Here is a 26,430-nt window from a genome sequence, read left to right as displayed (position 1 = left end):
AAACTACAAACTTGCATGTCTTTGGAATGTGAAGAAACCCGAGCACCCAGAGAAAGCCCACGTGGTCACAGGGAGTACGTACAAACTCCGTACAGGCAGCACCCTTACTCAAGATCGAGCTGGGGTCTGTGGCGCTGTGAGGCAGCAACTCTACCGCTGCGCCACCGTGCCGGTACTAGTAGTAACTGTCTGTATTTCAATTCTGCTATTTAACTGGATTATGTCGCGTGTCCAATACTGCGCTTAGCAGGCAATTGGAGTGTGTGTGTGTGTGTGTGTGTGTACGTGTGTGTGCGCGTGTGTGCGTGTGTGTGTGTGTGCGTGTGTGTGCGTGTGCGTGTGTGTGCGCGTGTGTGCGCGTGTTTGCGTGTCCGCGCGTGTGTGTGCGTGTGTGCGCGTGTGTGCGTGCGTGTGTGTGCGTGCGTGCGTGGTGCGTGCGTGCGCGTGTGCGTGTGTGTGTGCGTGTGTGTGTGCGTGTGTGTGCGTGTGTGCGTGTGTGTGCGTGCGTGTGTGCGTGTGTGCGTGTGTGTGTGTGGGTGTGTGCGTGTGCGCGCGTGTGTGTGCGTGTGTATGTGCGTGCGTGTGTGCATGCGCGTGTGCGTGTGTGCGTGTGTGCGTGCGTGTGTGTGTGTGTGCGTGTGTGCGTGTGTGTGTGCGTGTGTGCGTGTGTGTGTGTCTCTGCCCTGATTAAATAGGGTCAGTGCTGACCTTTCCTGACAATGTACTTGATCCATGTTTGTGGTGTTGTGTTTTAAACGGCATCATTTTCATCTACTGCATGCCATCAAAACTCTTATGATCTTTAAACAAAGCTGTTCTCATTCACAACAAGTCAAACCTCTGTAAACGGTTGTGTGTGACTTTTCCCCAAACACAATGTACACTGGCAGTCACGACTGACACTTCCACCCGACCCCGCTCTGATTGTTTGACTTGTACGCCCACTGATCTGCTCACTGACCTTGGTAACTCTCTCCAGAACAATGTGTTCACTCAGGTTTACTGAGTTGTCAGATGGTGGGAGCTCCCCCTTCCTCCCCCCCCCCCCCCCCCCCACCCCTCCTTTTGCTCTCACTGTCCCGGGACCATTACATTTTGAACAGAGATAGACGCATAGTGCTGGAGTAACTCAGCGGGTCGGGCAGCATCTCAGGAGAGAAGGAATGGGCGACGTTTCGGGTCGAGACCCTTCTTCAGACTGATGTCAGGGGGGCGGGACAAAGGAAGGATATAGGTGGAGACAGGAAGATAGAGGGAGATCTGATAAGGGGGAGTTGAAGGGAGGGACAGAGGAACTATCTAAAGTTGGAGAAGTCGATGTTCATACTGCTGGGCTGCAAGCTGCCCAGGCGAAATATGAGGTGCTGTTCCTCCAATTTCCGGTGGGCCTCACTATGGCACTGGAGGCCCATGACAGTCTAACAACTTTTACTGATTTTACTGATTCTATGCCACATTGTCACCTTCCCTCAGCTAACAATGAACCATTCGACATTTCCTAATCATCTGCTTTGATCTGCCGTTCTAGTCTCCCTCTCCCCTGACTCTCAGTCTGACGAAGGGTGTTGACCCGAAACGTCACCCATTCCTTCATTTTGTGGGTTACTCCAGCACATTGTGTCTTTCTGCGTAGGTTTACTAGGTTAATTCCCGGAATGGCGGGATTGTCATATGTGGAAAGACTGGAGCGACTAGGCTTGTATACACTGGAATTTAGAAGGATGAGAGGAGATCTTATCGAAACGTATAAGATTATTAAGGGGTCGGACACATTAGAGGCAGGTAACATGTTCCCAATGTTGGGGGAGTCCAGAACAAGGGGCCACAGTTTAAGAATAAGGGGTAGGCCATTTAGAACTGAGATGAGGAAAAACTTTTTCTGTCAGAGAGTTGTGAATCTGTGGAATTCTCTGCCTCAGAAGGCAGTGGAGGCCAATTCTCTGAATGCATTCAAGAGAGAGCTGGATAGAGCTCTTAAGGATAGCGGAGTCAGGGGGTATGGGGAGAAGGCAGGAACGGGGTACTGATTGAGAATGATCAGCCATGATCACATTGAATGGCGGTGCTGGCTCGAAGGGCCGAATGGCCTCCTCCTGCACCTATTGTCTATTGTCTATTGTCTATCTTTGGCGCAAACCAGCATCGGCAGTTCTTTGCCTCTACATTTTGAACCTTTGCTTTCTGTGTTTGTCGTAGGTGTGGAGATGACAGCATACCAGTTCGCCGCTCCAAGCTCCGAGCTCAACAGGTACGTAAAACCCCCGGGACAGGCAGAAACTTTGGGGTGAGTGCAAAATAAGTGGAGCCTTTGGAAGTTTAGTTTACACACTTGGGACATTTCTACCAAGGCAATTAGCCTGCAAACCTGTACGTCTTTGGAGTGTGGGAGGAAACCGGAGCACACGGAGAAAACCCACGCAGGTCACAGGGAGAACGTACAAACTCCGTACAGACGGCGCCCGCAGTCAGGATCGAACCTGGCGCCGCGAGGCAGCAACTCTACCGCTGCGCCGGTGATAGACACAAAATGCTGGAGTAACTCAGCGGGACAGGCAGCGTCTCTGGAGAGAAGGAACAGGTGACGTTTCGGGGACGAGAAGGGTCTCCTCTCCTTCCATTCCTTCTCTCCAGAGAAGGGTCTCGACCTGAAACGTCACCCATTCCTTCTCTCCAGAGATGCTGCCTGTCCCGCTGAGTTACTCCAGCATTTTGTGTCTATCTTCGGTGTAAACCAGCATCTGCAGTTCCTTCCTACACTTGTGGTCTTGGTGTCCCGATTCCAGGATTTCTCCATGATGATGATGGGAGACGAGGGCCACAGACGAGAGCCTGACGTGCCAGTTAGTCACTCCTACACACTGTGGACAACCCCTCCCCATCTCTGTTCATCCCTCCACCCCCGCCATTCTCCTGCTCAATGCACAAAGGTTGTTTATGATCACATGTACCGAGGTACAGAGAAACTCTTCTTGTGCATGCAGTTCACTGGATTATTACTATACATAAGCACCATCCCAGATTAAGTCCAAAGTGTATAGAAATAGCCCACTGAGACCAAAGTGCAGGCTGCAGCTGGCCATAAGGGCCCCGTTGTCCTGGCGACGGGGCCTCCAGCCGTAGCCCCCGTCCAGATCGTCCAGTGAACCGTCGTCCCTCTCCTCGCCCGGCCACCTTCAGCTTTTGTACCCCCGGGGGGGGGGGGCCTCCCGCAGCCGGCCTTGAGGGCACGGAAGGCGAGACCCCAGGTCCCCTTACCGGCCCTTTGTTCTTGCATCCGCCGTCACCAACTCTCTCCGCTCTCCGCCCCTCTGGTACGAGCGGGAGCCGGGCTCGGTGGCTCCCTCTACTGGTTCCGTGCCGAGCGAGCCGGGCCTGTTACCGGGGGGGATAGACGCGGCCTAACGATCGTTCCGCTGCGCAGATGGTCGTCCCCTTCACTCCGACCACTTCTCCCCACCCCGCCCCCGATCCATCTTCTCCTCTTCTCCGTCCCTTTTCCTTCTCATAGAGGCACACAGTGTGGAAACAGGCCCTTCGGCCCAACTTGCCCACTCCGACCAACGTGTCCCATCCACTCTAGTCCCACCTACCTGCGTTTGACCCATATATCCCTTTAAAATGCATTAAATGCATTCAAGAGAGAGCTGGATAGAGCTCTTAAGGATAGCGGAGTCAGTGGGTATGGGGAGAAGGCAGGAACGGGGTACTGATTGAGAATGATCAGCCATGTTCACATTGAATGGCAGTGCTGGCTCGAAGGGCCGAATGGCCTCCTCCTGCATCTATTGTCTATTGTCTATAAACCTGTCCTAACCATGTATGCGTCCAAGTGTTTCTTAAGCATTGCAATGGTCCCTGCATTCTCTCCCCTCGTAACCTCCCAAATCCTCCAATGATTGAAAGTCCGTCGCCATTTCTCAATTTAATGAAGGCTCATCCTCTCACTTGTGCTGGAACTCCCTGGACTATTTTACCTCAGTTATTTTGTTGTTGTTGTGGTTTTCTCTCCTCAGCCGACCCACCATCTCCCAGAATGGCATCACCTTTCTGGACCCGCTCTTTGGGGCATCAGCAGAAGCCATGTTTGACAAGTTCAATCTCCCAGGTTTGTTCCCGTCAGCTTTGTTCCCGTCAGCTGTCGAGTTGAACGAATGAATGAATCAATCAATCAATGAAAAAATGAATGAATGAATGAATGAATGAATGAATGAATGAATGAATGAAACTTTATTGTCACATGTGACAAGACACAGTGACATTCTTTGTTTTGCATGCCCAAGGTCTGCAAAGCCAAGATATACCCAAAGATACTAGAGCAGAGCAAGATAGACCACTCGACCCTAAAAACCGTAGCATGTCACGGCGCCATTTTAGTCGGCAGAAACTTACAGAAGCATTTAAAAAGAAAAATAACAAAAATCTGTGAATTGATAGATGAGATATATTCTGCATTTTTATGGTATCATCACACAAACTGTTCCCCCAAAACACTGATTACACTGCGAGAGGCAGAGCGAACGGTGGGTCTTGCTTACTAAAATGGCGGACGTTACGCTCCTTTGCGCACTACACTTCAGTATATGCGATTTTGACGGAGCGGTTCATCTTGCTCCTCTAGTATCTAGTACCAAGCCAATGCAACGTGACCTGGGTGTCATGGTGCACCAGTCATTGAAAGCAAGCGTGCAGGTGCAGCAGGCAGTGAAGAAAGCGAATGGTATGTTGGCATTCATAGCAAGAGGATTTGAGTTTAGGAGCAGGGAGGTTCTGCTGCAGTTGTACAGGGCCTTGGTGAGACCGCACCTGGAGTATTGTGTGCAGTTTTGTTCTCCTAATCTGAGGAAAGACGTTCTTGCCTTAGAGGGAGTACAGAGAAGGTTCACCAGATTGATCCCTGGGATGGCGGGACTTTCATATGAGGAAAGACTGGATAGACTGGGCTTGTACTCGCTGGAATTTAGAAGACTGAGGGGGGGTCTTATAGAAACATATAAAATTCTTAAGGGGTTGGAGAGGCTAGATGCGGGAAGATTGTTCCCGATGTTGGGGGAGTCCAGAACCAGGGGGTCACAGCTTAAGGATAAGGGGGAAGTCTTTTAGGACCGAGATAAGAAAGCATTTCTTCACACAGAGAGTGGCGAGTCTGTGGAATTCTCTACCACAGAAGGTAGTTGAGGCCAGTTCATTGGCTATATTTAAGAGGGAGTTAGATGTGGCCCTTGTGGCTAAAGGGATCAGGGGGTATGGAGAGAAGGCAGGTACAGGATACTGAGCTGGATGATCAGCCATGATCATATTGAATGGCGGTGCAGGCTCGAAGGGCCGAATGGCCTACTCCTGCACCTATTTTCTATGTTTCTATATATTTAAGGCAGAGATAGATAGATTCTTGATTAGTTCAGGTGTCAGAGGTTATGGGGAGAAGGCAGGAGAATGGGGTGAGAGGGGAAGATAGATCAGCCGTGATTGAATGGCGGGGTAGGCTTGATGGGCCAAATGGCCTAATTCTGCTCCTGGAACTTATGACCTTATGATCCATCTTGTTTGAAATTCCATTGCCTGCTCTCACTAAAATATATTTGCTCCCTCTCCCTCTCCCCCTCCCCCCTCTCCCCCCCTCTCCCCTCCCTCTCCCCCCCTCTTTCCCCCCTCTTCCTCCCCTCTCCCCCTCCCTCTCCCCCCTCTTCCCCTCCCCTCCCCTCTCTTCCCCCTCTCTCCCCCCCTTCTCCCCCTCTCTCCCCCCCTCTCCCTCCCCTCTCTCCCCTCCCTCCCCTCCCCTCTCTCCCCCTCCCCTCTCTCCCCTCCCCTCTCTCCCCCTCCCCTCTCTCCCCTCTCTCCCCCTCCCCTCTCTCCCCCTCCCCTCTCTCCCCCTCCCCTCTCTGCCCCTCCCCTCTCTCCCCCTCCCCTCTCCCCCCCTCTCTCCCCCCTCCCCTCTCCCCCCCTCTCTCCCCCCTCCCTCTCTCCCCCCTCTCTCCCCCTCCCTCTCTCCCCCTCTCCTCCCCCCTCTCCTCCCCCCCTCTCTCCCCCCCTCTTTCCCCCCCCTCTCCCACAGCCGGGTGTAACCAAGGCAACGTGAACCCCCTGTCTCTCAGCCCTCCGTCTGGCTCCAGCGCTCTGGAGATTGTCGAGGATTCGGGCCTGGACTCCCCGTCCCTGCCGACCACGGAGGGCTCCTCTCCCTCCCCCGAGTCCAGGCCTTGGACCCCTCAGGCCGTCACGCCACCCGTCTCCCTCTCCCTCAGCAGGAGCTTCTCGCCGTCCTTCGACGACGCGCTCCCTCACGCTCTCCCTCACGCCGCCTGCGGCCGCAAGTCTGCCGACGGCTTCACCGCCGCCAATCGTGCGCTGGGCCCGGAGAGGAGCTGTAACCCAACCTCCGACTGGCAGCGGTCCCCCGCAGAACCTCGTACGACGACGGAACTCCCCGCACTCGGCCTGCAAACACTGGCTGCCGCCAACGCTCCACCTGCTGCAGGTATCGCTTTTTCTACTTTTTAAGTTCAGTTTCGTCCGGAGAGACATCATGGCCCTTCGGCCCTCTGTGTCCGCACAGACCCGCGATCCCCACACATTAACACCACCCTACACACAAACAAGGACAATGTTCACCGAATTTATACCATTGCCTGCTCTCACTATTTATACCATTGCCTGCAATTTATACCGAAGCCAATTAACCGACTAACCTGTGCGTCTTTGGAGTGTGGGGAGGAAACCGGAGCCACCAGAGAAAACCCACGCGGTCACGGGGAGAACGTACGAACTCCGCACAGACAGCACCCCCGGTCAGGATCGAACCAGTGTCTCTGGCGCTGTGAGGCAGCAACTCTACCACTGGACCACCCTACTGCACAGTCAGATGCAACCGTGGCAATGACAAGTGGGTTAAATCGCCCTTAACACTGTGCCATCAAACACTCCCAGGGCAATGGCAACGTGGGTAAATACAGAGTAAACCTCTCACTCTCTGTACTGCTCTGTCATATGTCCACAAGGCAGTGGCTGTGCAGGTTAAGGGCGGTCACGGTGGCGCAGCGGTAGAGTTGCTGCCTTACAGCGAATGCAGCGCCGGAGACCTGGGTTCCATCCCGACTACGGGCGCCGTCTGTACAGAGTTTGCACGTTCTCCCCGTGACCGGCGTGAGTTTTCTCCACGATTCTTCCCACACTCCAAAGAGGTTTGTAGACTAATTGGCTTGGTAAATGTAAACATTGTCCCTAGTGGGTGTGGGATAGTGTTAGTGTGCGGGGATCGCTGGTCGGCGCGGACCCGGTGGGCCGAAGGGCCTGTTTCCGCGCTGTATCTCTAAACTAAGCTAAAGTACAAAGTAAATCCTCCTCTGCGTTGTATGTACCTGCAATCACTGACCTGTGGGATTTCCATGGGCAGAGTAAGTCTCCTCTGCACTGCCTCACAGACAGCCTGGTTGACTGTTGGATTCATCTGTGTCGTTGTGTCTTATTTTGCCCCCAGGCCTTGCGACTGTTCAAGCTGACACCTCTGTTGGAACAGCAACTGTAGTGGCACTTCCTCGCCGACACTCAAAAAAGAAAATTCTTCCCCTTCAGCTGGACAGCACAGATGTGGTAGGTACCAGACCTTCACCCAGTATCAAGTGTAGGAGTTGGGAGGTCATGTTGCAGTGATATAAGGGCTTGTTTCCACACTGTATCAGGTGGAGGTGAGGAAGGATATTCTTGCTATTGAGGGCGTGCAGCGTAGGTTTACTAGATTAATTCCCAGAATGGCAGGACTGTCATATGTTGAAAGACTGGAGCGACTAGGCTTGTATACACTGGAATTTAGAAGGATGAGAGGGGATCTTATCGAAACGTATAAGATTATTAAGGGGTTGGACACGTTAGAGGCAGGAAACATGTTCCCAATGTTGGGGGAGTCCAGAACCAGGGGCCACAGTTTAACAATAAGGGGTAGGCCATTTAGAACTGAGATGAGGAAAAACTTTTTCAGTCAGAGAGTTGTGAATCTGTGGAATTCTCTGCCTCAGAAGGCAGTGGAGGCCAATTCTCTGAATGCATTCAAGAGAGAGCTAGATAGAGCTCTTAAGGATAGCGGAGTCAGGGGGTATGGGGAGAAGGCAGGAACGGGGTACTGATTGAGAATGATCAGCCATGATCACATTGAATGGTGGTGCTGGCTCGAAGGGCCGAATGGCCTACTCCTGCACCTATTGTCTATAATGGTGAGGCCGCATTTAGAGCATTGTGTTCAGTTCTGGGCACCATGTTATAGGGAAGATGTTGTCAAGCTGGGAAGGGTGCGGAGAAGATTTACCAGGATGTTGGCCAGTACTTGAGGGCCTGAGCTGTAGGGAGAGGTTGAGCAGGCTGGGACTCTATTCCATGGAGCGCAGGAGGATGAGGGGCGATCTTATAGAGGTGTACAAAATCATGAGAGGAATAGATCGGGTAGACGCACAGAGTCTCTTGCCCAGAGTAGGGGAATCGAGGACCAGAGGACACAGGTTTAAGGTGTAGGAAGGAACTGCAGATGCTGGTTTAAACGGAAGATAGACACAAAAAGCTGGAGTAACTCAGCGTGACAGGCTGCATCCCTGGAGAGAAGGAATGGGTGACGTTTCGGGTCGAGACCCTTCTTCAGAACCTCCTTCAGTCTGAAGAAGGGTCTCGACATGAAACGACACCCATTCCTTCTCTCCAGAGATGCTGCCTGCCCCGCTGAGTTACTCCAGCTTTTTGTGTCTTATCATTAAGGTTAGTGAGGAAAGATTTAATAAGGAACCTGAGGGGTAACCTTGTCACACAAAGGGTGGTGGGTGCACCGAAAGAGCTGCCGGAGGAGGTAGTTGTTGAGGCAGGTGTTATCATAGTGTTTGAGTAACATTTGAACAGGTACATGGACAGGACGTGTCACAGTGAAGTTCATTAACCTTTGCCGACCACACACATGGTACGCAAAGAGTCGACAGGATGCTGACAGAGTTACAAAGTGTTCATCGTAGCCACTGATGGCCCCTCTTTGTTCTCGGCGGCCTCTCCCCCCACGGCGGGTCCCTCTTTATTCTTTGCGGCCCCTCCTCGTCCCAATCCAGCACCGACCCCCCCCCATCGCTCCTCACGTCCTGGGGGGGAATACCCCATTTCAAGTCACGAAGGATGACCCCGACTGTTCCTGGTCTGTTTTTGCCACAAACTCTTCGCCCCCTCACCCCCTCCCCCACAACCGCCCCGCCCCACCCCACCCCTCACGCCCTACTTTCAGCCTCAAGAAGCCCCCCCCACCCCTCTGCCCACCCCCCGACCCGAGACGCCACATGCATCCTTTTTCTCCGGAGATGCTGAGTTTCTCCAGCACTTTGATGTCTATCTTTGTTCAGTGGAAGATTGAACTGTTGATCTCTTGTCCCCCTGCAGTCTAGGTCCATCAGTCCAACGGCCACCACACCGCAGAGTCCGTCCGCACCTGCCTCCAGTTTGGTGGATGAAGCGGCCACGACGCAGGCCTCGCGAAGTCGTGCCACCACTCCTGCCGCAAGTGCGTCCCTCCCTCCCTATCCCTCCCCCCCCTGGAGATCGAGTTAGGGTGACACCGTGATACTGCAGCGTAAAAGCCAAGCCCAGCACGCTCATCTGAGAGTCCTTTGCTGCAATTGCTCCTACTACTCTTGTTTTATGCTGTCGTTAGGATTGGATGTCAAACAAGCAGCAGCTGCCTCTCGGGCAAGCATAGCGCACGGTGGCGCAGCAGTAGAGTTGCTGCCTCACAGCGCCAGGGGCCCAGGTTCGATCCTGACCACGGGCGCTGTCTGTGCGACGTTTGTACGCTCTCCCTGTGACCTGCGTGGGTTTTCTCCGGGTGCTCCGGTTTCCTCCCACGCTCCAAAGATGTGCAGGTTTGTAGGTTAATTGGCTTCGCTAAAATTGGAAACTGTCCCTGGTGTGTGTAGGATAGTGTTGGTCTACGGGGGGGGGGGGGGGGGATCGCCGGTCAGCATGGACTCGGTGGGCCGAAGGGCCTGTTTCCACGCTGTATCTCTAGAGCTGAAAACGAAAGCATGGCCTGTGTCGTCTCTAACCTCTGTCCAGGTGGTCATGACTCCTCTGGAAACTTATTGCCAGTCATCGTGAGAAAGCCTGTCCCCATTTTAAGCACAAAGCAGCAACTGTTCATTCTGAAACTGGCTCAGTGATACCAACATTCATCCATTGTTTGGCATCCAACCAAACTCTAAATGTGCATCACACCACAGAAAGACAAGCCTGGTGTTTAAACTGGGTGGGTGGTAGATGAGGGTGTGACTGGGTCTGACCGCAAAGGGTCACATTGTGAAATGTTGTACGGCACTGGAGATTTTATTCAGAGAGTTTTTTTTAAACAATTGATCAGCCATCGTGGTGTGGCACGGTGGCGCAGCGGTAGAGTTGCTGCCTTACAGCGCCAGAGACACGGGTTCCATCCTGTCTACGGGTGCTGTCTTGTATGTTCTGCCTGTGACCGCGTGGGTTTTCTCCAGGTGCTCCGGATTCCCCCCACATCCCAAAGCCGTGCAGGTTTATAGGTTAATTGGCTTCTGTAAATTGTCGCTGCTGTGCATGATAGAAACATAGAAACATAGAAAATAGGTGCAGGGGTAGGCCATTCGGCCCTTCGAGCCAGCACCGCCACTCAATATGATCATGGCTGATCATCCAAAGTCAGTACCTCGTTCCTGCTTTCTCCCCATATCCCTTGATTCCGTTAGCCCCTAAGAGCTGTATCTAACTATCTCTTGAAACCATCTAGAACAAGTGTACAGGGGATCGATCGGTGGTCGGCGCGGACTCGGTGGGCCGAAGGGCCTGTTTCCGCGCTGTATCTCTAAACTAAAGTAATCGCTGTCTTGCCGCCCCACACAGGCATCTCCAGAGGACCCAGCCCTGTGACGTTCGGGTGCCATGATGCACTGCCTGTTGCAGCTGCCTTCACAGAATGCATTGACGCTTATTTCAAAGGAGGAGACTTCACCAAGTGAGTGCCCGTGTGAACAAGGACTGCGTGAAGTGACCGGGAACAAGGACTCTGCCTTTTCAAGGTTTTCTCTTTCTTTTTCAAACCAACAATCATTACAAGTTCAATCTCTGTGCGGCACGGTGGCACAGCGGTAGAGTTGCTGCCTCACAGCGCCAGAGACCCGGGTTCCATCCTGACCATGGGTACGGAGTTTGTACGTTCTCCCCGTGACCGCGTGGGTTTTCTCCGGGTGCTCCGGTTTCCCCCCACATCCCAAAGACGTACAGGTTTGTAGGTTAATTGGCTTGGTAGATTCTCCCTCGTGTATGTAAGATAGAAGGCTCCTGAGATAGAAATGGTGCAGGAGGAGGATGACAATAGGTGCAGGAGGAGGCCATTTGGCCCTTCGAGCCAGCACCGCCATTCACTGTGATCATGGCTGATCGTCCACAATCAGTAACCCGTGCCTGCCTTCTCCCCATATCCCTTGATTCCGCCAGCCCCTAGAGCTCTATCTAACTCTCTTTTCAATTCATCCAGTGAAGCGGCCTCCACTGCCCTCTGTGGCAGAGAATTCCACAAATTCACAACTCTCTGGGTGAAAAAGTTTCTTCGCACCTCAGTTTTAAATGGCCTCCCCTTTATTCTTAGACTGTGTGTGGCCCCTGGTTCTGGACTCCCCCGACGTTGGGAACATGTTTCCTGCATCTAGCTTGCCCAGTCCTTTTACAATTTTACACGTCTCCATAAGATCCCCCCTCTCATCCTTCTAAACTCCAGTGAATACAAGCCCAGTCTTTCCAATCTTTCCTCATACGACAGTCCCGCCACCCCGGGGATTAACCTGGTGAACCTACGCTGCACTGCCTCGATAGCAGGAGAGGTCCAGTGAGCCGGGCCGCTGAGAGGGAGGAGGGCCGCCAGGAACGGTGGGGGGGGGGGGCCGGGGTCGGTGGCGTCGTGTCTGAATAAAGGTCCTGACCAGGAACGTGGCTGCCTGACGTGCTGAGTTACTGCAGCGCTCTGTGCCTGAACTGAGTGCATTGTTTGCTTTATTTTTGAACGTGTGCGTTCCCTGGTGGGGATTGGTGAAGTGTTTTTTGTTTAACTCCCGCAGTGTTATCGTGAAGTTGACCGGGGATGTCACCATGTCCTTCCCGGCGGGAATAGTGCGGATCTTCAGCGGGAACCCGTCCCCGGCTGTCATCAGCTTCAGGCTTCTGAACGCCAACCGCATCAGCCAGTTCCTGCCCCACTCCCAGCTCCTGTACAGGTGAGAACTGGTGCTGACCCAGGCCACAATGCATCTCTGCAAGACTGATCCATCCATGGCAGAGTGTCGCCCCTGTTAAAGCTGAAGCTGCTGAACTTGGCAGAGGGACTGGGCGGCACGGTGGCGCAGCGGTAGAGTTGCTACCTTTTACCGCACCGGAGACCCGGGTTCGATCCCGGTTACGGGCGCTGTCTGTACGGAGTTTGCACGTTCTCCCCGTGACCTGTGTGGGTTTCCTCCCGCGCTCCAAAGACCCGCAGGTTTGTAGGTTAATTAGACTTTAGAGATTTTGTAGAAACAGCGCAGAATCAGGCCCGGTCGATCACCCCGTACACTAACACGATTCTACGCACTGAGGGACAATTTAGAGTGGCCAATTGACTTACAAACCTGTACGTCTTAGGAATGTGGGAGGAAACCAGAGCACCTGGAGAAAACTCCACGTGATCCCAGGGACAATAATCCCTGTACAGACAGACCCTTAGTCAGGATCGAACCTGGGTCTCCGGTGTACAAATAGAAATAAAAAACACATTTGTTACAGAGTTCTTACATAGCTTCAATTTTTAAATTTTTAAAGAGAGAAAATAAAAATATAAAGAAGAAAGGGAAAAAAAACAAAACAAAAAAAAACAAACAAAAACTATAAACTATTGGGAAGAGAGAATAAGAGGATTAAAAAAAAAAGATATAACTATAAAAATTAAAGGGAGTAGATCCGGGAGACAATAACCACAGTTGTACATCCAACCCCTAACTCAAGTTTCAACTTTTAATTTAAAATTTTTATTTTAGTCCTGTGCCAAACCCATTTACTTTTCTAAAAATTCAATCAATGGAGACCATATTTTAAAAAATAACTCAGGTTTGTCAATTAAGGCAAATCTTATTTTTTCCAAATGCAGGGTCTCTGTCATTTCCGTAGTCCACATTTTAATTGTGGGGGTTATTGGTTTTTTTCCAAAATTTAAGTATTAATTTTTTCGCAGTTATTAGACTGTAATCAAGAAAATGTACCTGACTTGTTGTAAAGTTTGTAGTATGTTCTGATAATCCTAATATAATTAATTTTGGATTCATATCCAATTGCTTGCTGGTTAATAACTTTAGAAACTATTTTAAAAATCTCCAACCAGAAGTTTTGCATTTTTATACAAGTTACGAAAATATGAGTTAAATTAGCAACTCTGCCATGGTGCTGCCCCCAATTGGTTTTGGTAACATTGTCCCTAGTGTGTGGGATAGTACTAGTGTGTGGGGTTGGCTGGTTCAGTGGGCAGAAAGACTTGTTTCCGCACTGTATCTCTAAAGTCTAAAGAATGTCCCGTGAAACCTTAAGCACCAGATTTGGATATCTAAGTCTACCACTTCCTGAACATTAATGGGCTGGAACAAGGTGTGGTAAGCTTGGACATCGTATACAAATTTTAGTCTCCACATAATGGAATAACATCGAGGCACTGGAGGATGTTCAAGAAATCAGGATGTTGATCCCAAATTTCTGGAGTGTAGAAACAAGGAACTGCAGGTGCTGGTTTACACACAAAAGGACACGAAGTACTGGAGTAACTTGGCGGGCCAGGCAGCATCCCTGGAGAACATGGATAGGTGATGGTTCAAGTCAGGACCCATCTTCAGTCTGAGAAGAACTCGAGGACTCGACTCTGAAGAAGGATCCCCATCTGGAAGGTAACCCATCCATGTTCTCCAGAGATGCTGCCTGGCCCGCCAAGTTACTCCAGCACTCTGTGTCCTGTGAAGTCCAGCACCAAATTCTTCCAAGGTAGACACAAAATGCTGGAGTAACTCAGCTGGTCAGGCAGCATCTCGGGAGAGAAGGAACGGGGTGAAGTTTCAGGTCGAGACCCTTCTTCAGAAAGACTGGAGTGACCGGGCTTGTGTACACTGGAATTTAGAAGGATGAGAGGGGATCTTATTGAAACACATAAGATTATTAAAGGATTGGACACGCCAGAGGCAGGAAACATGTTCCCGATGTTGGGGGAATCCAGAACCAGGGGCCATGGTTTAAGAATAAGGGGTAGGCCGTTTAGAACGATGAGGATTTTTTTTTTTCACTCAGAGAGTTGTGAATCTGTGGAATTCTCTGCGTCAGAAGGCAGTGGAGGCCGATTCACTGGATGCTTTCCAAAATCCAAATCCAAATCCAAAATAGCTTTATTTGTCATTCGTACAGAACGAGATTACTTAGCCAGCAGTACAAAAAACACATGACACAACCCCAACACAAACATCCATCACAGTGACTCCAAACACTCCCTCACTGTGATGGAGGCCAAAAACTTTCCCTCTCTCTTCCCCCATGCCCCTCCCACGTACAGACAACTCGACCCCTACCAAGGCGACCGACCCGCACAGCCCCCGCAAGGAGATGGAAAGTCCACGCGGCCGAGCCGCACCGGGCGCTGGAAAGTTCCACGGCCGAGCCGCGCCGGGCGCTGTTCAGTCCCGCGGCCGAGCCGCACCGGGCGATGGAAAGTTCCGCGGCCGAGCCGCGCCGGGCGCTGTTCAGTCCCGCGGCCGAGCCGCACCGGGCGCTGGAAAGTTCCACGGCCGAGCCGCGCCGGGCGCTGTTCAGTCCCGCGGCCGAGCCGGGCGATGGAAAGTCCCGTGGCCGAGCCGCACCGGGCACTGTTCAGTCCCGTGGCCGAGCCGTACCGGGCGATGGAAGGCCCCGCGGCCAAGCCTCGCCCCGAGGAAGAGACCTAAAAAAAGAAAGATTTCCCCCCCCACATACACCCCCCCCCCCACACATACACCCCCCCCACACATACACCCCCCCCACACATACACCCCCCCCACACATACACCCCCCCCACACATACACCCCTCCCACACATACACCCCCCCCACACATACACCCCCCCCCCCCACACATACACCCCCCCACACATACACAACCAAAACAAAACACCCCAACACCAACACACAAACAAAACAAGGACAAAGGACAAACAGACTGCCAGCGAGCCGCAGCCGTTAGGCGCCGCCACACGTGACCCACTCTTTCAAGAGAGAGTTAGATAGTGCTCCTAAAAATAGCGGAGTCAAGGGTTGTGGGGAGAGGGCAGGAGCGGGGTACTGATTGTGCATGATCACAGTGAATGGGGGTGCTGGCTCGAAGGGCCGAATGGCCTGCTCCTGCACCTATTGTCTATTGACTATTCAGTCAGGGGGGGGGGATCTCGGTCTCTGCGCCATCTTTCCAGCGCTCTAATTCTTGTCTCTGTGCAGCGATCTGTCGCAGAGCGATTCGTATGTGAAGGATTTCTGGTTGAACATGGCCGCCCTCACAGCACAGCTACAGAAACAGGCAGCGGAGAAGCCTGACGCTTCCTACTTCAACATCAGTCTCCTCAAATACCAGGTACAGAGAAGTGAAAATACTGGAGCCCCACGCTTTAATTTGGGGAGATCGGCCATTCACACAGAGGGTGGTGGGTGTATGGAAACGAGCTGCCAGAGGAGGTCGTTGAGGCTGGGACTATCCCAACGTTTAAGAAACAGTTAGACAGGTACATGGATAGGACGGGTTTGGACCAAACGCAGGCAGGTGGGACTGGTGTAGCTGGGACATTGTTGGCCAGTGCGGGCAAGTTGGGCCGAAGGGCCTGTTTCCACACTGTACCACTCTATGACGCCATGGCTCTATTCTTAAAATTCACAAGTATAATACGCTGGTAGTGCCGCATAATCGTGGCGCCAGAGACCCTGGTTCGATCCTGACTACGGGTGCTGTCTGTGTGTGGAGTTTGCACGTTCTCCCCTGTGGCCTGCGTGGGTTTTCTCCGGGTGCTCTGGTTTCCTCCCACACTCCAAAGACGTGCAGCTTTGTAGGTTAATTGGCTTTCTGTAAATCGTTCCTTGTGTGTCGGATGTGAAAGTGGATTAACGTGCACCTACTGTGAATGTGTGATCAATGGTCGGCATGGACCTGGAGCTCTGTACTAGGTGGGGGAAGAGGGTAGGGTGTTGGAGAGTTGGTGGAACGGAGAACAGTTTAGAAAGGCTGGGGATTTTGGTCAGAAGGAACCTTGAGTTGGGGTGGGGATGAGCGGAGGGGGAATGAGGCAGGGGAGGGGGAGCGTGGTGTGGGGGTTACAGGAATGCAAGTGGGTGCATGGAACACACTGCCCACGGAGATAGTCCAGGCAGATACTCTGGCAACGTTTATGAAACATTTAGACAGGTACGTGGATAGGACAGGTTTAGAGGGATACTAGACCAAGTGGACCCGTCGGGCCCAAACCTCTCCTGCATTAGTGCAGCACCCTGTCCCCCCCCACCCCCCTCCCCTCTCTCCTCAACCCCCGCTCCCCTCCCCTCTTCCCCCTTCCCCCCTCCCTTCCTCCCCCTCCCCTCTTCTCCTCCTCCCCAGTCCATCCCACTCAACCCCCCCCATCCTCCCTCCTTCACCCCCCCTCCACCTCTCTCCCTCCCTCTCCCTCCCTCCCTAGGAGATAGATTTAAACTTTAAAATGTGAATAACTTTAAAAATATAACACCGATTTCAATAAAACTACTTGCATTATCGCTGAAGTGACGACGGTGAGTAAGGTGGGCCTATAATTGTTGCGCTATCGTGTACCGTCTTGGCTGAAGTTCGATCACAAACAAACAAACGAACGAGAGTTTTAGTGTATAGATGGGCCAGACGCAGGCAGGTGGGTCTAGCGTGGATGGGGCATGTTGGTCAACATGGACAAGTTGGGCTGAAGGGTCTATTTCTGGGACACTGGAACTCTGGGACACTGGGACTCTGGAACACTGGGACTCTGGGACACTGGGACTCTGGGACTCTGGGACACTGGGACACTTGGACTCTGGGAGTCTGGAACACTGGGATTCTGGGACACTGGGACTCTGGGACTCTGGGACACTGGAACTATGGGACACTGGGACTCTGGGACTCTGGGATACTGGGACACTGGGACTCTGGGACACTGAGACACTGGGACTCTGGGACACTGGGTCTCTGGGACTCTGGGATTCTGGGACACTGGGACTCTGGGACACTGGGACTCTGGGACACTGGGACTCTGGGACACTGGGACTCTGGGACTCTGGGACTCTGGGACACTGGGCCTCTGGGACACTGGGTCTCTGGGACTCTGGGATTCTGGGACACTGGGACTCTGGGATTCTGGGATTCTGGGACACTGGGACACTGGGCCTCTGTGCTGGCATGACGGGATCAGCAGTAATTGCGATGGTTGCGGTAGTGGGTTGCATTGCTGGTGACGTTGGCTCCGTGCATGTCTTGCAGGTGTCTGCGGCCGACTGCCCCGCCGCCCCCCTGAGGGTGGCCGCCCGCTGGAAGTGCGAGACCTCCCGCACAGAGGTGGCGATGGACTACCAGTACGCTGGCGACAGCACTGCCATGGTCCTCAACAACCTCCACGCACTACTGCCTCTGGAGGGAACCGTCCACAACATCCACTCACACCCACCCGCTGCCTGGTGAGGCCCCACCTCCACTACACGTCTGCAACCACGCGCTTATTCATATATGTGCATGTAGTTCATATAGTTGATGTTCCCAATGGTCCCAATGGTGCTAATGTTCATAATGGTCCATAACGTTCATAATGTTCCATAAAGGTTCATATGTTCTCAGAGCAGAATGAGGCCATTCAGCCCATCAAGCTTACTCCGCCATTCAATCATGGCCGATCTATCCCTCCCTCTCCTGCCTTCTCCCTATAATCCCGCACTAATCAAAAATCTATCTATCTCCTGCCTTAACAATATCTGTCGATCTCCGCCCGAAGAATACCCAATGACGTGGCCTCCACAGCTGTCTGAGATGAGATGAGAAAAAACCTTTTCACCCAGAGAGTTGTGAATTTGTGTGCATTCTCTGCCGCAGAGGGCAGTGGAGGCCGATTCACTGGATGGATTTAAAAGAGAGTTAGATAGAGCTCTGGGGGCTAGCGGAATCAAGGGATATGGGGAGAAGGCAGGCACGGGTTACTGATTGTGGACGATCAGCCATGATCACAATGAATGGTGGTGCTGGCTCGAAGGGCTGAATAGAAACATAGAAAATAGGTGCAGGAGTAGGCCATTCGGCCCTTCGAGCCTGCACCGCCATTCAATATAATCATGGCTGATCATCCAACTCAGTATCCCGTACCTGCCTTCTCTCCATACCCCCTGATCCCTTTAGCCATAAGGGCCACATCTAACTCCCTCTTAAATATAGCCAATGAACTGGCCTCAACTACCTTCTGTGGCAGAGAATTCCATAGATTCACCAGTCTCTGTGTGAAAAAAACCTCTCATCTCGGTCCTAAAAGACTTCCCCTTATCCTTAAACTGTGACCCCTTGTTCTGGACTTCCCCAACATCAGGAACAATCTTCCTGCATCTAGCCTGTCCAACCCCTTAAGAATTTTGTAAGTTTCTATAAGATCCCCCCTCAATCTTCTAAATTCCAGCGAGTACAAGCCGAATCTATCCAGTCTTTCTTCATATGAAAGTCCTGCCATCCCAGGAATCAATCTGGTGAACCTTCTCTGTACTCCCTCTATGGCAAGAATGTCTTTCCTCATATTAGGAGACCAAAACTGTATGCAATACTCCAGGTGCGGTCTCACCAATGCCCTGTACAACTGCAGCAGAACCTCCCTGCTCCTATACTCAAATCCCCTCGCTATGAATGCCAACATACCATTCGCTTTCTTCACTGCCTGCTGCACCTGCATGCCTACTTTCAATGACTGGTGTACCACGACACCCAGGTCTCGTTGCATCTCCCCTTCTCCTAATCGGCCACCATTCAGATAATAGTCTGCTTTCCTGTTCTTGCCACCAAAGTGGATAACCTCACATTTATCCACATTATACTGCATCTGCCATGCATTTGCCCACTCACCTAACCTATCCAAGTCACGTTGCAGCCTCCTAGCATCCTCCTCACAGCTAACACTGCCCCCCAGCTTCGTGTCATCCGCAAACTTGGAGATATTGCATTCAATTCCCTCGTCCAAATCATTAATATATATTGTAAATAGCTGGGGTCCCAGCACTGAGTCTTGTGGTACCCCACTAGTCACTGCCTGCCATTCTGAAAAGGACCCGTTTATTCCTACTCTTTGCTTCCTGTCTGCCAGCCAGTTCTCTATCCACATCAATACTGAACCCACAATACCATGTGCTTTAAGTTTGCATACTAATCTCTTATGTGGGACCTTGTCGAAAGCCTTCTGGAAGTCCAGATATAACACATCCACTGGTTCTCCCTTATCCACTCTACTAGTTACAACCTTGAAAAATTCTATAAGATTCGTCAGGCATGATTTACCTTTCATAAATCCATGCTGACTTTGTCCAATGATTTCACCACTTTCCAAATGTGATGCTATCACATCTTTAATAACTGACTCTAGCATTTTCCCCACTACCGATGTTAGACTAACTGGTCTATAATTCCCCGTTTTCTCTCTCCCTCCCTTTTTGAAAAGTGGGGTTACATTAGCTACCCTCCAGTCCTCAGGAACTACTCCAGAATCTAAAGAGTTTTGAAAAATTATCACTAATGCATCCCTAATGGCAATTATCACTAATGGCCTCCTCCTCAACCTATCTTCTATGTTCCTATGTCTGTGGCGATGAATTCCACACGTGTGAAGTGCAAACACACAGAGAAATTAGTCTCCTCCAAAGAGTCCAGTCGAGTATTGCCATACCCAAGCACATCCCCGATTAGCAAGTGTATAGAAATGGCCCACTGATCCCGCATGCAAGAGGCGCCTTGTTTTTAGCACCATTTCCCAAGTCCAGTCTGTGCTCCAGTTGTTGTGAGTGGTGCCCGATCCGGGCGAGCCCCCAGGCTGCTGCAGAGCCTCCAGCCATCGCCTTCCTTGGATGTGTGGATCGAACAGCGAACCCCCTCCACGTCCCTCTCCTCGCCCGTCCACCTTTGCACCCTGAGGGCACCTCCTGCAGCCAACCTCGAGGTAGACCAGACCCCGGTTCCCTCTCCATCCTCCCCCACCGGCATCGCCCCTCTCCGGCTCCATCCTCCCGCTCTCCGTTCTTCAGCCACGGCTCGGCAGCTCCCCCTGCAGGCCGCGGTACGCTGGGTCCTCCGAGCAGGGGACACAGTGGCAGGGCAGGTAGAGCTGCTGCCTTACAGCGCCAGAGACCCAGGTTCGATCGTGACTCACTGAAGATGCTGTCTGTACTGAGTTTGTACGTTCTCCCTGTGACCTGCGTGGGTTTTCTCCGGGTGCTCCGGTTTCCTCCCACACGCCAAGATTTGTAGGTTAATTGGCTTCAGTAAATTGTCCCCGTGGCGTGTAGGATAGTGCTAGCGTATGGGTTGATTGCTGGCTGGCACGGACTCGGTGGGCCGAAGGGCCTGTTTGCGTGCCGCATCTCTAAAGACTGGCTCCCCCTGCAGGCCCTCAGCTGTCAGTGCAGGGGCTTCTCAGCCTGCAAGTCTTCAAAAGATAGAGTCATAGAGTGATACAGTGTGGAAACAGGCCCTTCGGCCCAACTGGCCCACACCGGCCAACATGTCCCAGCTACACTAGACCCACCTGCCTGCGCTTGGTCCATATCCCGGCAGCTTGTTCCATACACCCACCACCCTGTGTAAAAAAGTTACCCCTCAGATTCCTATTAAATCTTTTCCCCTTCACCTTGAACCTATGTCCTCTGGCCCTTGATTCCCCTATTCTGGGCAAGAGACTCTGTGCATCTACCCAATCTATTCCTCTCGTGATTTTATACACCTCTACAAGATCACCACTCATCCTCTAGGGGGTAGCGGAATCAAGGGATATGGGGAGAAGGCAAGCACAGGTTGATGATTGTGGATGATCAGCCATGATCACAATGAATGTTGGTGCTGGCTCGAAGGGCCAAGTGGCCTCCTCCTGCACCTATTTTCCGTTTGTATCCTGCGCTCCATGGAAGAGAGACCCAGCCTACTCAACCTCTCCCAATAGCTCACACCCTCTAGTCGATGACCTCTTGCTTTTCTTTGCGAAGGAACTCCAAACAGAAGAGACTGCGATGGAAGCTTCCGGATGTCAGCGCCCTGTCCGAAACTGAAGGTAGGGAATCTTGCAACTCTGTGCGGGCCAGAGTGTGTCGGAAGGAACTGCAGGTGCTGGTTTACACCAGAAGATGGACACAAAAAGCTGGAGTAACTCAGCGGGTCAGGCAGCATCTCTGGAGAGAAGGAATGGGCGACGTTTCGGGTCGAGACCCTTCTTCAGACAGATGTCGGGGAGAGGGAGACACATAGATAAGGAGGTGTGAAAACAGGACAAAGGGGATGAAGCTCAAGGAAAATGGAGAACAAACAGATCATTGTTAGACGTTATTAGGGCAGAGCGAGTACAGATTTGGGGATGTGTATTAGTCCTGATCTAAATGGAATTTCTGGGTTCAACAAAACCCCCAAATACCCATTGGTGTCCCAATTGCAAGGACTGTCTGTTCAATCGAAGGATCGCTGGTACTGTCTGATCAATCGAAGGATCGCTGGTACTGTCGATCAATCGAAGGATCACTTGAACTTTCTGATCAATCGAAGGATCGCAGGTACTGTCTGATCAATCGAAGGATCGCTGGTACTGTCTGATCAATCGAAGGATCGCAGGTACTGTCTGATCAATCGAAGGATCGCTGGTACTGTCTGATCAATCGAAGAATCGCTGGTACTGTCTGATCAGTCGAAGGATCGCTGGTACTGTCTGATCAGTCGAAGGATCGCTGGTACTGTCTGATCAATCGAAGGATCGCTGGTACTGTCTGATCGATCCAGCAAACCTGCAGCAAGGCTGATGGAAAGACTGTTCATGGGCAAAAAATGCTTCTAGAACTCATGGACCCTGTACTGTTCTATATTATGTCCTATTTTATCAAGAAAGTGCAATGGATAGAACGAGGTGATGTTTTGGATTGAGCCCCTTCCTCAGCCTGACTCTGTCTGAAGAAGGGCTTTGACCTGAAACGTCACCTATTCCTTTTCTCCAGAGATGCTGCCGGACTCGTTGAGTTACTCCTGCGTTATTTTGTGTCTGTCTTCGGTGTAGACCAACATCTGCAGCTCCTTCCTGCACAAGACAGCTTTGTCTTGTGGCTCAACAAGCATCTCGAGACTGTGCGTGTTTATCGCTGTGCAGGAAGGAACTGCAGACGCTGGTTTACACCGTAGACACAAAACGCTGGAGTAACCCAGCGGGACAGGCAGCGTCTGAGGAAGGGTCTCGACCCGAAACGTCACCCATGTCTGGCCAGGAAGCGAGCGGGCAAGATCATCTCTGACCCCTCTCACCCCGGCCACAAAATCTTTGAAGCACTTCCCTCTGGAAGGCGACTTCAGACTGTCAAAGCAGCCACAGCCAGACATAAAAACAGCTTTTTGTTCCACGAGTGGTAGTTCTACTCAATAACCAAAGTCTGTAGTCTCTTTTTTGCTCTGGTTTATTTTCACCCACATGTTTAGACCGTAATGTTGTATCCTTATTGTTTTGATGTGTTTATGCTTTATTCTTAATTGTTAACTGTATGTTTGTGTTGTCATTTGTGAGCGGAGCACCAAGGCACATTCCTTGTATGTGCACATACTTGGCCAATAAACCTATTCATTCATTCATTCATTCATTCATTCATTCATTTCTTCTCTCCAGAGATGCTGCCTGTCCCGCTGAGTTACTCCGGCATTTTATGTCTGTTTTGTCTGACTCCCTGTCTCTCCGCCCGGCCCCCTACAGGGAAAGGCTCGCTCTGTGCCAGCTGGGAGATCTCCGATGGTCCAAACAAGCCCTTGCCCCTGGCACTGCAGTTTACCAGTGAGGGCAGCACCATGTCGGGTGCTGACATCCGCCTTGTGGGCACCGGATACAGACTCTCGCTGGTGAAGAAAAAATCAGTGACAGGTAAGCATCGACTCTGAGAGACCGACGTTGCGAAAACTACACTCGTCCAGGTACCCAGATAGGACAGGTTCATTCGGATGTCCTTCGATAGAGTCATGGAGTGATACAGCATGGCAGCAGGCCCAACTTGCCCACACCGGCCAATAATGTCCCAGCTACACTAGTCCCACCTGCCTATGTTTGGCCCATATCCATGAACCTGTCTCAATGTTTCGGAAACGTTGCGATAGTCCCCAGCCTCAACTACATCCTGCGGCACTCGTTCCATCCACCCACCACCCCTTGCGTGAAAAAGTTACCCCACAGATTGTACGTCCAAAGACGTACAGGTATGTAGGTTAATTGACTGGGTAAATGTAAAAATTGTCCCTAGTGTGTGTAGGACAGTGTTAATAGTGCGGGGATCGCTGGGCGGCGCGGACTTGGTGGGCCGAAAAGGCTTGTTTCCGCGCTGTATATATGAAATGAAATGAAAAAAGAAAAAAAAAGATTCTTGTATCGTCGTTCCTCACTACCCCCCCCCCCTCTCCCCCACTAACTTTGTGTGTTCTGGTTTCTCTCTCCAGGCAAGTACTTTGCGGGCTGCTAGAGTGTGGAGTTGTTCACTGGTCGCAGTCCTGTGTGTACGTTCACCGTGTGTCCATCTGGGAGTGGAGTGGCAGATCTTTTTTGAGAGATTCTACAGTTCCCAGTGGTCAGGGAATCCAGCCATCAGCCAGTGGGCTCCATCACCTCATTCCCGAGACCATTCCTGGAACGTTTCAGACTTCTTCTCTTTTCCCCCTTCCCGCTCTCCCCCGAGGTTTTGACTTCTGCCGTTTCCAGTCGCTCACCTAGTGGCCAACTCGTCCCCAGAATGCCCAGTGAACCCAACGCCACAGAAGCCAGGACGCCTCAGATTCACGGTCTGAACGTAATCTTCAACCTCTCCCCTCCCTGCTGCTCCTGCCCTCCCTTCCCCTCTGGGCTACAAACACACACATGCACACGCACACGCACACACGCACACGCACACACAGACAGACAGACAGACAGACACACACACAGACAGACACACACACAGACAGACACACACAAAGACACACGCACACGCACAGGCAGACACACACACACAGACAGACAGACACACACACAGACACACACAGACAGACAGACACACACACAGACACACACACACACACACACACACACAGACAGACACACACACACACACACACACAGACAGACACACACACACACACACACACACACACACACACACACAGACAGACAGACACACACACACACACACAGACAGACACACACACACACACACACACACACACACAAAGACACACACACAGACAGACACACACACAGACAGACACACACACACACACACAGACAGACACACACACACACACAGACACACACACACACACACACACACACACACAGACAGACACACACACACACACACACACAGACAGACACACACACAGACAGACACACACACACACACACAGACAGACACACACACACACACACACACACACACACAGACAGACACACACACACACACACACACAGACAGACACACACACACACACACACACACACACACACAAAGACACACACACAGACAGACACACACACAGACAGACACACACACACACACACACCTTGGTCAGCAAGCTTCCAGATGTTGCCGAGTTTGCCGGCTTTCAAAGCTTGCAGGAGTTCCCGATTCCTTTGATCGGAATACTGCGGAATTTCGAAGAACGAGTCTGCCCGGCGTTGCAATGGTGTGAAGGTCCGTGGATCCAGCTCTCGGCTGCTAACCGTGGCACGGACGTGTTCCACTGGAAGGCCAGAGTGACCATGACACTCCCCCCTCGCTGCTGGTGGTCTGACGTATCCCCACGGTCAGCTCATCCCTCGAGGAAAACAGATTCCACGCTCGGTGACTTCGGAGGAACAGGACAACGTGTGTGTTGCAGTGGCGTTTTCAAGCACTGAATTAGAATCCCTTGGAAATATCTGAACCAACTCACAAAGACATGACGAACTCTCACCTTTTTGGGCCTGTTTGGGCCTGCTGCCTCTTCTGCTGTATTTTTTTCAACGGTGATTTGGGATGTCCTAGGGATTTCAACGAGGCCCAAGTTGCCACCCTGTCCACCAGAGTCCTGTGGCCGGAACAATGCTGGAGTGGTTTGTTTTCATTTGGCCTTTGCATTGAGAGGTGTCATATTTTGTATGAATGGAATTGCCAACACTGGACTTTCTGCTGGACGTTTCGTCCCCTGATCTCGCCGTCAGATCGCCTTGTATTCCCCTCATCATTCCAACCTCCAGAGATGTCCCCACCCGGGCTAATTGGAAAAGCGAAAGGGTTCTTGATCACCACATTATATCCTCCATATTTGTCCGTCAGATCCTCTCACCTCCCTTTGCCATGTTTTTGGAACTAATAAATGGACCCATTCAAATGGTGGGGGGAAGTCTTAATTACATTTCGTCATCCTTGTGGTTTTGCTCCCTGACTCTCACTGGCGATTCTCAGTATTCATTGAGGATGAAGAATGTATAAAATGTTTCTTTTTGCACTGTGTATTTGTTGGATTCCACTTGGGCTACCAGGGTAGTGGGTTTGGGGGGGAGGGGGGGGGGGGGGGTTGTAAGCACTGGTCAGGCCATGTCTTGCACTGTTTTTTGGACTTGTTGCTTTCTGCATTAAAGCACTTGTGTGGAAATGGGTCCACAAACAGTTTGAAAGCTGCACTTTAAGAGCTGCATGTTTCCCTGGGTGTCGTGTGAGTGGGGGGGGGGGATTTGAATGACTGGATCATTTGGACGTTCTACCCAGCCATCGATGTAGCCTTAGGCAGACACAAAATGCTGGAGTAACTCAGCGGGGCAGGCAGCATCTCTGGGTAGAAGGAATGGATTGCCCGCATGCAAACACTCTCTCACACACACACACACTTAGTCCCTTCTTCAGACTTCTTCAGTCTGAAGAAGGGTCTTGACCCGAAACCCGAAACGTCACCCATTCCTTCTAAGCAGATATGTTGCCTGTCCCGCTGAGTTACTCCAGCATTTTGTGTCTATCTACGGTGTAAGCCAGCATCTGCACAAGGATGTAACCTTGTTCTGATTGTACGTTGGAGGAGGACCAGTGGACGCTGAGGAGTTGATTTAGTTGACCATGACTTGCCTTCCCTTGCCCGATCACTGCCTGCTCCAGGAGGTTTTGCGCAGTTCAATAAAAATTGGATCGAATG

General features: G+C 51.8%; 1 protein-coding gene across 4 annotated transcripts in view; it reads left to right on the top strand.

Annotated features, from left to right (window-relative positions):
• LOC144607057 (F-BAR domain only protein 2-like) overlaps positions 1 to 25,779 on the top strand; it is a 73,697-nt gene extending 47,918 nt beyond the window's left edge. For all 4 annotated transcript variants that reach the window (XM_078423629.1, XM_078423630.1, XM_078423628.1 and 1 more), the window contains 12 exons: positions 2,197 to 2,248; positions 4,014 to 4,105; positions 6,053 to 6,475; positions 7,475 to 7,587; positions 9,397 to 9,517; positions 10,879 to 10,990; positions 12,090 to 12,245; positions 15,501 to 15,633; positions 17,533 to 17,726; positions 21,267 to 21,331; positions 23,000 to 23,164; positions 23,731 to 25,779. In XM_078423629.1, coding sequence (XP_078279755.1) covers positions 2,197 to 2,248; positions 4,014 to 4,105; positions 6,053 to 6,475; positions 7,475 to 7,587; positions 9,397 to 9,517; positions 10,879 to 10,990; positions 12,090 to 12,245; positions 15,501 to 15,633; positions 17,533 to 17,726; positions 21,267 to 21,331; positions 23,000 to 23,164; positions 23,731 to 23,753 — 1,649 coding nt within the window. In that variant the 3' untranslated portion in view covers positions 23,754 to 25,779. The remainder of the gene's footprint in view (positions 1 to 2,196; positions 2,249 to 4,013; positions 4,106 to 6,052; positions 6,476 to 7,474; positions 7,588 to 9,396; positions 9,518 to 10,878; positions 10,991 to 12,089; positions 12,246 to 15,500; positions 15,634 to 17,532; positions 17,727 to 21,266; positions 21,332 to 22,999; positions 23,165 to 23,730) is intronic.
• The last annotated feature ends 651 nt before the right edge of the window (positions 25,780 to 26,430 follow it).

Source organism: Rhinoraja longicauda, chromosome 28 (assembly GCF_053455715.1).
Source record: "Rhinoraja longicauda isolate Sanriku21f chromosome 28, sRhiLon1.1, whole genome shotgun sequence".
NCBI lineage: Eukaryota > Metazoa > Chordata > Chondrichthyes > Rajiformes > Arhynchobatidae > Rhinoraja > Rhinoraja longicauda.
The sequence above is the reverse complement of the archived record's forward strand: the minus strand, read 5'-3'. Positions and strand labels throughout refer to the sequence as shown.